The sequence below is a fragment of the Daucus carota genome, chromosome 4, assembly GCF_001625215.2.
Source record: "Daucus carota subsp. sativus chromosome 4, DH1 v3.0, whole genome shotgun sequence".
NCBI classification, from domain to species: domain Eukaryota; kingdom Viridiplantae; phylum Streptophyta; class Magnoliopsida; order Apiales; family Apiaceae; genus Daucus; species Daucus carota.
Genome location: NC_030384.2, coordinates 37,959,155 through 37,972,940, shown reverse-complemented (window position 1 = coordinate 37,972,940; position 13,786 = coordinate 37,959,155). Strand labels below are relative to the sequence as shown.

The 13,786-nt window shown below is 35.1% G+C and overlaps 2 protein-coding genes across 4 annotated transcripts; one reads left to right on the top strand and one right to left on the bottom strand.

Moving 5' to 3' along the window:
* The first annotated feature begins 207 nt into the window (after nt 1-207).
* LOC108219042 (1-aminocyclopropane-1-carboxylate oxidase 5) lies at nt 208-1,866 on the top strand. Its single transcript, XM_017392284.2, has 3 exons — nt 208-413; nt 518-744; nt 1,041-1,866. The coding sequence occupies exons 1-3, from the start codon at nt 312-314 to the stop codon at nt 1,636-1,638; spliced, it is 927 nt and encodes a 308-aa protein (XP_017247773.1). The 5' UTR covers nt 208-311; the 3' UTR covers nt 1,639-1,866.
* Nucleotides 1,867-2,370: 504 nt separating this feature from the next.
* On the bottom strand, nt 2,371-13,144 carry LOC108219513 (uncharacterized). 3 transcript variants are annotated; one of them, XM_017392998.2, is made up of 15 exons: nt 13,013-13,144; nt 11,586-11,985; nt 11,202-11,513; nt 10,997-11,064; nt 10,841-10,875; nt 10,667-10,745; nt 10,471-10,549; nt 10,118-10,296; nt 9,808-9,861; nt 7,817-7,976; nt 6,278-6,497; nt 5,680-5,787; nt 5,051-5,176; nt 4,837-4,888; nt 2,371-2,741 (listed from the first exon to the last, which is right to left on the bottom strand). In XM_017392998.2, exons 2-15 carry the CDS (start codon nt 11,863-11,865, stop codon nt 2,589-2,591), a joined length of 1,905 nt encoding a protein of 634 aa, XP_017248487.1. In that variant the 5' UTR covers nt 11,866-11,985; nt 13,013-13,144; the 3' UTR covers nt 2,371-2,588. The 3 variants fall into 3 exon arrangements, with proteins under 3 accessions (XP_017248487.1, XP_017248485.1, XP_017248486.1); XM_017392996.2 differs by having other exon boundaries at nt 11,202-11,985; XM_017392997.2 differs by having other exon boundaries at nt 11,202-11,985; nt 13,017-13,143.
* Between the last annotated feature and the right edge of the window lie 642 nt (nt 13,145-13,786).

Genomic DNA, 13,786 nt, shown 5'->3' with positions numbered 1-13,786 from the left:
TGAGACATTGACCTCATTATTCTTTTCATCTATCATCATCTCACCGCCCAACACCTTCCTCAATGGGCAAATGGCTACTTCATACTAGTGTTTAAGTTATTGTGCCACAGAATTAATAATCATAAAACACAAGGATTAAACTATATAATGAGTTGACATCCATGGGGGGCCATGGGGGATGTACCAAAAGCCTATAAATAACTTGATCCAACTTCTTCTTAATCACAACAAACTCTAAACATCATTAAGCACTTACAAAGCACTTGTTCTTGTGTTCTAATAGCCTTGAACTAGCTTCTCATTTAACTGAAATGGCTATTCCAGTGATTGATTTCTCCAAGCTCAATGGGGAGGAAAGAGCCAAAACATTGGCCCTCATCGACAAGTGCTGCGAGGAATGGGGATTTTTTCAGGTACTATATATTGTAGTTGCAGAATGAGATTTAGAAATGTTAAAAACTAAAAACATGCATAATGATTGAGTTGCTAAATTGAGATATGTTATGTGACAATGCAGTTGGTGAACCATGGGATTCCAGAGGAGCTTCTGGAGAGAGTGAAGAATGTGAGCTCTGAATTCTATAAGCTGGAAAGGGAAGAGAATTTCAAAACCTCCACCCCGGTGAAGATGCTGAATGAGTTGGTGGAATCAGGAAGTTCCGGCAAGGTGGAGAGTGTGGACTGGGAGGATATTTTCCTTCTTTCGGATAGCAATGAGTGGCCATCACAGACTCCCGGATTCAGGTAAACATACCTCGGTGGACTTATACTTGAACTGTAATGCATTTAGAAACCTTTAAGTTGACAAAATGGACAATTTGATCCCCTCTTGCTGCAATTCGACAGAAACCAACAGCATTTGCTGACATTTGGTAACTTTGAATGTTGAATTCAAGGCAATAGAGTTCAGATTGTCTATGTTGTCAACTTTGAGGTCTCAACTCTCAAATGTACATGTTTTACGCTTTCTGGTACCATATGCAACTTTGACAGAATAATATCTCAAACGGAAAATAATTTTTACTTGAATGAACAAACAGAGAAACAATGGGAGAATACAGAGGTGAACTGAAGAACCTGGCACTCAAGGTTATGGAAGTGATGGACGAAAACTTGGGCTTGCCAAAAGGATACATTAAGAAGGCCTTCAATGGCGGAGAAGAAGATACTGCATTTTTTGGCACCAAAGTAAGCCACTATCCTCCTTGTCCACACCCTGAGATGGTTAATGGCCTACGAGCTCACACCGATGCAGGAGGAGTCGTCTTACTCTTTCAAGACGATCAAGTGCACGGGCTTCAAATTCTCAAAGACGGAGAATGGATTGATGTTCAACCAATGAAAAATTCTATAGTCATCAACACTGGTGATCAAATCGAAGTGCTGAGCAATGGAAGATACAAGAGTGTCTGGCACAGAGTTCTGGCATTGCGCGATGGAAATAGAAGATCAGTTGCCTCCTTTTACAATCCATCTTACAAAGCTACCATTGCCCCTGCTCAGCAACTAGTTGAAAAATCAAACAAAGAAGCAAATCAACATTACCCAAGATTTGTGTTTGGTGATTACATGTCTGTTTACACTGAACAGAAGTTCCTCCCTAAAGAACCAAGGTTCCAAGCTGTGAAAGCAAAGTGAAAACCTCACTATAGTCAACTTCTCACTAAGAAGAAATAGCATTTTGATTTTAATTTTTGTTGTTATGTGTCTGGGATGGTCTGTGTGGCCAGACCTTTTTTCAACTTATCCTACATAAGTTTTTTCCACTTTTAAGTCGAGGGGAAAAAAATAATAATCCTGTATCACTATTTTTCTTTTGCATGTAATGTAAGGTTGTTACTTAGTAATTACTGAAGTTTACCAGTACTGATATGTTGTAATTCATTTATTTGCAGAAAACAATGATAGAGATTTGGTAGACTTATATAGCCTGATATCGAGTAAATCACATTCTAACTATGATAATAAAAAGTTAAGAGATTTTGTTATTCTAACATAAAATATAATTCTATATTGTAAAATAATAATTCAAAGAGACTGTTAATAATATTTAAAGTATAATTTAATCATCAATAACAATAATTATATGCTAACTATTTAATCTCATATAATGTTATAACTCAATAAAACATTTACTTTAGATTGTTAGCATATAATGTAATCTTATATTTATATTTTGATAATTTGTTATGACATTGTCTACTTCATTTGGAATAATGTTCATGCTGTTTAGTGCACGTCAGCACCAAAACAAACAATGTCTGTGTGAGTCGATGAACTTTGAGCCAAAGAGTAAATAATATATCACTTATATGTATTTTATCAAACAATGATTTTCAATTAAACTAAAGGGCCGAAGTTGCATAGAAATTCTGACTATGGCGTATGGCCTGTTTTTTAACATTACCAAAGGTCTTTTAATGGGTTCGTCCAGTCTACAGACTACAAAATCCTACATTCTAGTGTTTCAAATTAATGAAACATTCTGTGGCAATCAGCAGCACATTAAATTATAACATCTACACCACTTTTTTTGTCAATTAATTCTATACCAACTTTACTTTCACACATATAGTACCTCCTATATTTCAATCAGCATCACCAAGTCCATCACTTCCGTCACCTCTCTTGGAGATGGGAGCAAACTTGGAGCTCGGTTTTTTGTTTTGAGAGGCAACTTCAGCATTTTTACGCAAGACTGCTCCAGGTGAGGGGTATGGTCTTTGTTGGAAGAGAGGACCCTAAATACAAAAGACAAACATATCAAATTCGAATAATACAAAACGGTCTTGGAATATTAGATGTGTTACAAATTTTCCATCCTCAAACATAAAGCTATCTTTATAAATGTCATTGTTTCCATGCACTAAACATTAAATCATTTTCCACCTTTATCCCTAATCATATCAAGCCCATATCGCACAACCTACCAAATTACATACCCTGTTTTTCTTTTTCAAATTAACAACCTCTTTTTATTATTCCTAACAAATAAACCTTTGGCTTGTTGCGACAAATCACAGGAAGGAGGGTTGTGGAGAGAACAAATGAGCCCAGAAAACAAATCCATAGTATAACATAGAAGGGGGTGTGTTAAAGGAGACAGTTGTCTAGACCCAAAGGGCACAGAACATTTGCATAGTTAAGGGTGGTAAAATGAAGACTTGCAAACCAAAGATTGACGTTAAAGAGGCATTGTAGAGAAAAGAAAAATTGACATGCCAAGAGAGGAGTATGATTAAGAAATTGTAAGAGAAGTAGGTGGCAATAAAGATGGTGATGGGGGAAAATGAAAAGGCATATCAGGAAAAGTTTAGGCGTTAAAAACTTAAAATGCAGAGGGAAAATAATTTTATCAAAGAGTGAAGGTCATTCAGGGAAGGCATTGAAACTTAAGTACTAGAAGATTTAGTAAGGATGAGAAATAGGAAATTAACGAGAGATAGTATTTAAACCTCTAGGGTGTAAGAGAACAATGGCTTAACGATCATAGTCATTCCATCGAGACATGGAAGTGGTTGGGGTAGGAGGGAACCTCTTTAACATTTTCAAGACTAAATGGTAAAAGCTAAGAGAATAAGTGGTTGTCACTTATTTACATTAGAGAGATAAAAAAATATATAGTGTCATAAAGACACAATATCATGATCTAAACGTAATATCTAGTCGAAATATGGTTTACACCAATAATACGCAGCCTACCCATTTGTTGTTACTATAATTTTAGAAGAGATATATGTGTGGAAGGAAGAGAGTATTTTGTGCTTTATTTTAATTTCTCACTTCCTTGCACTGGTAATGAGAGGATTGAAGCGGTGAACACAATTTTTAACAATGGAGGACAACATCAAAAGCACGTTTAGTTAGCTCCCTAAAATTGAATACCTCAATCCCCTCGGGTAGCGCAAGAGGGGTTGAAGTCCACACATTCGGAGAAAAAGAAACACAAAAAGAAAATATCAAGTATCTAGAGTCTGATCGCCATTTTAGTTATCTTGGTTGTGATCCAGCTTCTACTCCAGATTTAGTTGTGGGAGAACTGAATTACGTGTTCTGTGTTTAGAAAGTAGAGTTTCTGGCCAAGTGTGATTGATAGCATCAGTTTTCTTTCATGCCATAACTGCTCTAAAGAGACTTATGCCGAACCAAGTCTAAGAAAATTATTAGGTAATGTTTCACATAATTTTTTAAAAATGTATTGCAACATTGACCGTTTTATATTTAAACTAATTACTTGTGCCCCTTTTAATATTTTACAAAACTAAATTAGGTTGTCAAGACTAAACTTTTAAAATTGGTAAAGATGGGAATATAACTTGATTATAGGCCCATTAACTGGATTCATCGTGAAGTTAATGCAGTCTCCCTTTTAAACCGGAAAATTTATGTATTTTCTAGCACAACAGCACTCATTCTTTCCACTAATAGAAACTATATACTCCCTCTGTCCCAAAATAAGTGTCGCTTTGACTTTTTTCACGCAATTTGAGGTGCAAAAAAATCGTACTTCTACATATTATTTTTCAAAATTTCTTTTTCTGAATAAAAGTTTAACATCTATATTTTTATTCAGAAAAAGAAATTTTGAAAAATAATGTGTAGAAGTATGTTTTTCTTGCACCTTAAATTACGTGCAGAAAGTCAAAGCGACACTTATTTTGGGACGGAGGGAGTATATCTTATACTTTCTTTTTCTGTTCAAGTTAGCTTCCATTTTTCTCTTAAAGTTATCTTCCTCTGTTTACCTTTTCGCATTCTATTTGTGCCACAATACTACTACGACAATATAATGCATATATTTGTTTGGCATATGATAATTCTAGTAAGCAAAATTACCGTAGCAGTAGTGTCAGCAGCTCGAGGTTGAACACCCTTTAATCCTACAACCCTGAAACATTAGATCAGTAGATAAGCAAGCAGGAAGCAGTAACATTCCTACTACACAAATAAATTATGATACGAGGAAATCATAATTAGAAGAGGATTGCCCAAATAGGTAAAGATCAGAACATTTTAATACGTTACTTGAGAAAGAACATGCAACACTTACCAACCACCGCGAGGAGCATCAGAATAAGAGCTTGGATCCATGGGATCCAACTCATCCTCCTCCGTGTAAGCACGCTTCCGACTATCCTTCTTTGTGCTTTTCCCTAAAGGAGGTTTAAAATTGGATCTACAGGCAAAGAATACAATTTTTTAGCTAGGAACTACATGCCAAAAAATCATTAGTTGGCTACATAAATTGAGTTGGATAACAGACTTTTAAGTTCTTAGGGAACAAGTATAATAAGAAAGTGTTAGACACCATTAGTGGTTTAATGCCAGAAACTTGTCTCTTTTTTTTCATGAACAAGGCGTATAGAAACTAGGCAAGATCATTGGTTCAAAAACAATCATAAGATCTAGAACTCAACTTGGTATGGTTTAGCAAACTTTTGAGTAAAATTCCATTCTACCAGGTAGTTTTTTAAGATTTGGTATGTCGAATTCAAAAGCTTAAAACGGATCTCTTTCGCGTAAATATTATTTATGTGGAACTGCTCTTTTTTCTTTTATAGCCTTGGTCACAGACTCACAATTAAAACAAACTTAAATGGTCAAGTTGCAGCAGCAAAACAACAATAAAAGTCTATTTAAGAAAGGTGACAAACATAAGCATCATGAGAAGTAACCTACCTATTCTTGGAGAATCCATTTCCTGAATCTCCTGCTATACTTTCAGTATCAAAGGTCTGCTGTTCCTTTTGCACGTTATTTAATTGTCCTTGAGGAAGATTGGACAAGCTACAAGAGTATTGAAATAGTTAACATGACTTGCCAGGCACAATAGTTCCTTCAGTTGTAAATAATTTTTCAGAACTAGAATGTAATATTTTCAATAATAAAAGGAAAATGAAGCAAATAATCGAGCACAAAAATCAAAAATTAAAATCAGTTTGAATGGCTGGTCCTTGTTCCTCCAAGTATAAGACTTACTAACAAAGAAAACTTTAAAACTTATTAGTAGACATGAAAAATCAGTACTTCAAACTATTTGGAAGTCTTAATCATCTTGTTATATCTTAATAGTTTTCCTTCTTACAAGCAGAATATGAGATAAAATATAACAAAATGACGGGCAAAGCCAAATCACATTGCACTAACCTAGTCCTAAATGCATATTAGGTGGAATTAATAAACCAACTTTTAGATGCCTCAACTTCGAAATTGATATTTTGTTGTCGCAAACCATCACGATACATAGAACATAATATAATAAAAAGAGTTGCTGTACCGTGTGCAATGATTACAGTATCCCCACGTCTGTACAAGGCCCACTCCCCAACCACCGCACCCTAAGCATTTTTTAAAGGCAGAAGGTTGATCACCCTGATTCTCTTTAGCATCTTGGCCAGAAACCTTCGTTTCGTGATCAACCAAAGGAACTTGGTGGGATAAACCAGGTTGCTCCCATTGCGTTACAAAGGTCTTTGTGTTGTAGTAATAGTTTTTGCCTGTAAAAATTGAACTGTCTATCAATACATGCATACACACACACCACACACATATATAATATATAAGTTTATTAATACATACATGTGTGTGTGCGCACGTGTGTGTGTGTGAGAGAGAGAGAGAGAGTAATGTATTTAATCTATTGCCATATTAAGCGATTCCCACAAGTCCTGCATTTAGATGTTTATCCATCTTCTTCTACCCTTATATCAATCTTTACCCTATTATTACTGGTCACTTTATCCAGACCCTCCACTTTGGACATAAATTTCGTACGAACTAACCAACACAAAAAAAAGGAGTAGACATTGAGACTGAGGGTATCTTTTCCTGATCATTATCGCATCACCCCAAAAACGGAGTTCTTTCAAAACCCCTGATGTATTTATTTCACCTTAAAAATACTCCTCGAATCCCCATCTTAAGCAAAACATTTTAGTGAGGCTGCCGCATACCTACTATTTCATTCTTGTTTGTGTCAGGACACTTGCCTCCGTGTTATGTACTTCTTTAAATAGTAACTTAAGTAATGAAAAAGGATCTATACATAAATTGTGTCCATCAGAAGGGTCAAAAATGTTTAACTACGTATGCTAAAGTAAAATTTGAGCATGTGACGAGAGCGCATACTTCAACAAACAATGATCTTTTCGACTGAATAGCAACCACTAGAATTGTAACAATAAGTTAGTGGCTAAGTAATGAACATAGTCAGACATTATTTAAAATTTGCAAATTAATTTTCTCAAGCCCGCAAGAAAAATATACCAGCTAAACTTAGGATCTGCGTCGACCAACTAAATAGGTTCCTAATCATCAGAAGATTGAAATCTGTATCAACCTACTAGTCAGACTTCCCAAATATGACTTGGGGCATCATGCTAGCTTTGTGTGATGGCTTACATGCATGGGACCATGCTAAGAATTTGTTCCTATACAATTGGACTTATTAAAGCTGTTCTATCACTTATAATGTTAAAGACCTAAAACTTTGTACAGTGTCTTACTGTAGAGTTTGATTTAAAAATGACATATTAGTAAAATATGTAGGACTGCAGCATCTCGTAGGAAGCCACATGAGGGGGGGGGGGGGGGGGGGGGGGCATTTATACACCATACTGAAGAATGACCGAGTACTAAACCATCATACTTGAGCCACAGAAGATCAATTCATGAAAAATGAACACCTTCTGACTGTTTACTTAATTTGATCTGGATCTCTTTGTAGAAAGTAGAAACAAATCACGAGAGTACTGAAAACCAGGTGCCATAAGTGAGTACTAGCCTAAGAATAGAACTGACAAGATGCATCACATACCAGTTGCTTCATCGAATAGCACTTGCCAATCGGCAGGAACTGGTGAAGAAGCTGGTGGTTCCAAGTTCAAAGAAGAATCAACAGGTCTTTCCCATTGACTTATCCCAGACTTTTCATTATAGTAATAAAGTGAACCGCTTGCAGGATCACATGCCTCAATCTACATTATAAAGTATACAAAATTACAATATTAGTAGAAAAAGGAGCAGTGATTGATTTGCAGATATATTTTTAGAGAACTATGAAACACAAAGGGCTTAGATCATAGAGTTGACAATCGAGGTAAACTACAAATAAGGTTTATCTTTTTTCCGCAAACCTTCTTAGAATTCCTTAAAAATCAATATTACAACAAAAAATTAGCTGACTTTTAAAAAACTATTAAAGGTAATGCTTGTAGGATTTACAAAGAATGAGATTTTTTTTTACAGTACAGCAGTAGACATGAGAATGTAAATCATCAGTATAAGAAATAATTTCGTGTGGGAAACATTTTGTAATAAATAGTAACATTTAAAAGCAAATCATAATCAAGGAGCATTGTGCAACTGCTGAGAAAGTTGATGCATCAACAAAAAAAACTTGACAAACTCCCAAGTTAACTTTGTTCAATCCCCGGTGACCTACCTTCACAAAGTCAAACATACTAAGTCCACAGAGCAAACATTTTGGTCCAACTAAAAACTGCAAAAGACCTCCCAAGAAACAGAAACTAAAACCCTAGTCTCAAACCCACCCTCGTAGTCTAGATGTTTTACTTTTCTCCTCCAATCTTGATATTAAACAAAGCTTGATATCTCCAACTTGCATGTGTTCTTGTCAGTGTTGTGAAAAGCGCGCCTAGGCGAGCGCCTAGGCGCAAAGCGAAGCAAAGCGCACCCTTAGCGCCTCATATATGTCGAGGCGAAGCAACTTCAATGAAGCGCATGCTTTTAGCCTTGAAGCACAAAGCGGTAGAAAAGCACGCTTTAGCGAAGCTAAGCGCATAATAAGATATTTAATGTTATTGGGCCACTTTTAAGGCCCAAAAGTACCAACCCATAACAAAAAAAGAATTTCGGGTCACTTTTAAGGCCCAAAAGTACTAACTCATAACAAAAAAAAGAATTTTAGAAGACGCTTTGAATTAAGAGATAAAATTGACCCTATATCACTCCTTGATGTTGATGAAAGCAATGAGTGGTTGGTTGGAAGCCTGGAATTCTGCCTATGAAACATAAATTTTGAATTTTAATATTTAAGTTTAGGATTGTTTTTCCCTCTAAAAGTATTATTTAATATATTATAAAGGATAAATTAAATTATTTTTGGCTTAAAGTGTGATTTAATATATTATGAAGTATAAATTATGTTATAAACCTATATACATATATCCTAAATAATAAATAAAAAAAATTGTAAAACATGCGCCAAGCTTCAAAGAAGCGCGCGCCTCGCTTTTGCGCTTTGCGCCTAGGCTCCAGAGAGTTTGGCGCCTCGGTGCGCTTAATGCTTTCGATAACACTGGTTCTTGTCTTACCGTTAAACAATCTACAATCTTTAGTTTCTATTTATATGGATCTATTAGGCAATAGACATGCTGAACGATTTAGTTTATATTCTCTAAATTGAACATACGTTTAACAAAAAATTGGTAATCTAATTTGTGTTCTTTACTTTAGATTTAATTTTCATAAACATACATTTAACAAAAAAAATATAAGACCGTCATACAGGTGCTATCCCACCTCGATTTTCATGTTCCAAAATTGCATCTTAAGCTTCTTAAAGAATTCATTTATAATAGCAAGAGCTCTATTTTCTACTTCCAACAATGCCATTATAGTAGAAGTAAATATTAAATTTTAAATCATGTGCTCCAATAAGATTTTAATATAATTCCAAAAAGTGTGAAAAGCACAACAATATTAAATATATTTTGGACAATCACAAAAATAAAAGTAAAACAAAATAAAATTTTCACAGCAGCTTAGAGTAGGAAATATATATACCCATCCTGGTGGCAAAATTTTGGGCGTCAGAGTTTGAGTCTGAGTCTTTAAACTCTGAAACAGAAAGTAGAGTCAGCGGATCAATCATAGTTAACAATCAGGTATAAAAGGCTGGCTGAGTAAAATAGCAGAAGATAAATGAAGACAGAAATGGAATATGTATGATCAAACAGTTCTGGTCTTCAAAAAATGCCTAGCTTGAACCCTATTGCTTATGTAGCAGAGGAAAAAAGCAAATGAAGACAGGAAAGTTGATAGACAAAGGACTAAACAAGAGGTTAAGATGACTATAAGAAAGAGAAGCATTCACCTTGGCTTGTTCATCTTTTAAGATGCCCCTTGCTCTCAACTTCAACTTAAGGTACTCAGGCAACTTGCTCTCCCCATGCTTCTGTTCGGATCTCACGTCATGCTCCAAATTAGGCACCGAAGCACCAGAGTAAGCACCTCCACCTGGCACACCATATCCATTTCCAATTTCCGAGTTACCTGATACAAAACCAAAAGGTTATGGCATATTGGTTATATATTATTGTCCAACCCATTGTTAATAATATAAGGATCAATAGATTTTTTTGTTATTCATGATACATAATGGACTGCCTAGGACAGAGATATTAACAAGAACACGGACCTATTTACAACAATTAAGAGAAGAAATACCTTGCTCAGCAACGCTAGTCTTGCCACGTTTGGTGGCCATCTCAGCACGATGCTTTGTAGTCATATTTAAAAGATGCTCCTTCAAGTTGTATGAAAAAAATGAGATGTTATAGTAATGCAAAATATGTTGGACTTGGACCCAAATAAATTAGCACTAAAAACTTAAGAGGTCCAGAGCAATCAATCAGACAAATACCTTTATGGCATTTTGATCATGACGTTTTGCGATAATGTCGTCCTGGTTCTCTGGAGGTTCAGTTACCCCCCTCCACTCCCTGAATTTAGGTGATCAGATGTCAAATTACTGCTTGATACGCCAATAATTTAGAAACTATAGAAATGATATATTAACTAAGAGAGCAGAAGTCACCTTTGACCCTGTATCACTTTTTGGACAACAGTTTCCTGAAATATGTACAAAGATATTCTATTACTCCAGTAAATTAATTCCCCACTATATATATACAAATCACTCAATTAAATTGACAAATGTTTACATATCTATGTGGTTCCTCTACGGACTTACTTGTTCGCGTAGCACAGCATCCTGTACAGCATTTTCAATATCAGCTGAATGCACCTCCAAGCGTCTGTCTGAATAAAGATTGTTCCTTTTAGTCAAAGATGAAGACTTACTTAATAAGTTAATAAATAGGTAAGTCAAAATTTTAATATTAGCTACTGGTAGGTCCTTATGTCAGCAGTGTCCCCATAGATTGAGAGTATCTTACCTGTCTCATATAGTTTTGCTGATTTTTGCTCCAATATGTTTTGAGCAGATTGTACTGCACTTTGGATCCCGGATTGATTAGAGAAGCATTCCGAATCCATATCTTTGCTCTGGTTTTCTTCCAAAACATTAGCTTGATGCACTTCAACGAGATTTCCGTCATTTAGTTTTTTAGAAGCCTCTAATGGAGAACTTGTATTGGCTGACTGGGAGGTCATCAGCAGGCCATCAGATTGAACATTTCCTGATTGTGGCTGCGAAACATTAGATGTCATAGGCGAAGTATGTGTACTGCATGCTGACACAGCTGGACCTGGAGATATATGTTGGAAGTTCTGAACACTGGGGGGTCTATATTGGGTAATATTGTTGTTTTGAAAGTTACCTGGAAACTGATTTGAAACACAAGGAGCATATTGAGCAGGATCTAATCTCGGTGAAGGATTAAAATGTGGATTAAAGTGTTGCGGAGGAGCCAGAGCTACATTAGAGGGAGAAACAGTATTGTGACTATTATAAGAATACTGATATTGATGATGGGGATTAACATTGTTCTGGAAAGACTGTGGGTAGCAGGTAGCCATATTCACAGATGCTGCTGAGTTTGGTGTGTAACTTGGCACGGATGGAACACCTGGAGGAAGAGGCTCATTGTTTTCCCCCATAGTATTACAAAACTATCTTACTTTTGTCAGCTCTAGTAATTGTGATGTTTGATTCTTAGCGCAGAGAAATTTAGGATGGGATGTCAGAGGAGGCTCGTACTATATAAGAACTTATTCTATCTGCACAAGAAAATAACTAAATTAAATGTTTGTGATAAAAATACATCTGTGAATAATACAATTTCTTACAATTTATTTGAGGTTTGATGCAAGAAGGTAATTGTCCCACGGGGACAAAAATTAAAGTAACCCTGATATTGTGAAAGCGTGTGAAAATGTCCAACACTATGTTGCCCCGACTTTTCTATTTTGGTTGCACAACCTGTGTCCCAGACTCCAAAACTACATTGATTCTTTGACTAAAATGTAGAAACTACTGAAAAATTATATGTGATATGAATTTCAGATGCAGAGAAAAGAAAGAATGGAAACATGACGAAGAAGCCTAATATGTTGTGTCTATAAAAAGGACGGCGTTTCCAATATTCAGTAATTCCAATTTCTGAATCGAACACTTGGATGTGTCTCCAGACTCTGTGTAAACCAGGTCTAGCATCATATCAAGCCTTGCAAAACTGGTTGTAAGGTATACCCAAAATCTAGTTAAAAAGCGGAGCAGAATAATTTGTATGGTAACACTACTACTTGGTAGAAATCAGTACTTACCTAAACATATATCACCGTTGTGTTTCCCAATTACAATATGCCACTACATAAATAGTTAAAACAGTCCCATTGCCCTATTCCTTATAAATCTTTTTCACCGCAAAACACTAAGCAACATGAAAGATAATATTACAATCCGACAAAATTAAACTATAGAGCGAATTACACCTCATAAAAATGTATATCAAACTACATCATCTATCATCTATCTAGCATATACGCTACATTGTCTAGGATAACAGGTTAACCACTTCTCTTTAACCAATAAAAACTCGATAATTAACGATTCTAATTTCACTAGGACAGGTTAAACTGGACAAACGAGGATGAATAGCGAGCAATTGGTGCATAAGAATTGATAAACATACTAAACCTAAAGTAGTAATTATACTGTAGTTAAAATCAGAGTTTGTTAATTGAGGCAGCAACAGAGAATATATACATACATATAGCAGCGAGGCTTATGGTGATGAATACTTACATACTTGTGTATACTATACGAGTGAGAGGATCAAGTGTAGCCAGATTTGAGTTGTCATCTTCTGATTTCGCACCAATTTGCTTCCTGCCAAACAATACAAACCCTCGGAGTTTAAACTTAAATGATTGGGCCAAGCTATTTACTCATATTGTTACGTCAACCGGCCCAAGTTATGGCGGTCATCACTCAAAATTCAACACGACTTCAAAATCCAAATTCAGACCGATTTAAATTTTGGTCCAAATTTAGACGGAGACGGTCAAAATTTAGAGCGTCTAAACCAATTTAACAATATAATAATAACATTTTTTATATATTTAATTGATTGATTGATCATATATTAATATATTTTTCAAATAGTTATAAATTATATTTAATTGTGAAATATAATAAAATTAAATATCATTAAAATTTATTAAATTCAAATTAACACTACATTAAACATAAACTAAAGATTCATAAAACTTGATTGCAAATACAACTTACACGAAAATATAACATAAACTAAAACTTTGATAACATGATATAAAGATCCAATTACAGTGTCAGATCCAGATCCAGAAGTTGAAACAGTTGAGAATGATAAAGATGCTCTCAACAATTCTTGAACGACATCGAAAAATTAAAAATAAGAAGCTCATATTGCACTTTGAGATGCATTAATTGAGTATATGTGGGAATAATATATTAATTCGGAATAACATTGAATCTTTGTAACTTTTATTTTAGTTAATTAGGCAAGATGTTAAATTTCCTTTTATTTTCTTTATTTAA

Excerpts from the sequence above, each read along its gene's own strand:
- LOC108219513 (XM_017392996.2), bottom strand. The coding sequence starts at position 11,865 with ATGGGGGAAAACAATGAGCCTCTTCCTCCAGGTGTTCCATCCGTGCCA. Across the intron at positions 7,977-9,807 it reads AAATTTTGCCACCAGGATGG|ATTGAGGCATGTGATCCTGC; the intron begins GTATATATATTT and ends TTTATAATGTAG. Across the intron at positions 4,889-5,050 it reads GATGCTCCTCGCGGTGGTTG|GGTTGTAGGATTAAAGGGTG; the intron begins GTAAGTGTTGCA and ends CTAATGTTTCAG.
- LOC108219042 (XM_017392284.2), top strand. The coding sequence starts at position 312 with ATGGCTATTCCAGTGATTGATTTCTCCAAGCTCAATGGGGAGGAAAGA. Across the intron at positions 414-517 it reads AGGAATGGGGATTTTTTCAG|TTGGTGAACCATGGGATTCC; the intron begins GTACTATATATT and ends GTGACAATGCAG. Across the intron at positions 745-1,040 it reads TCACAGACTCCCGGATTCAG|AGAAACAATGGGAGAATACA; the intron begins GTAAACATACCT and ends ATGAACAAACAG.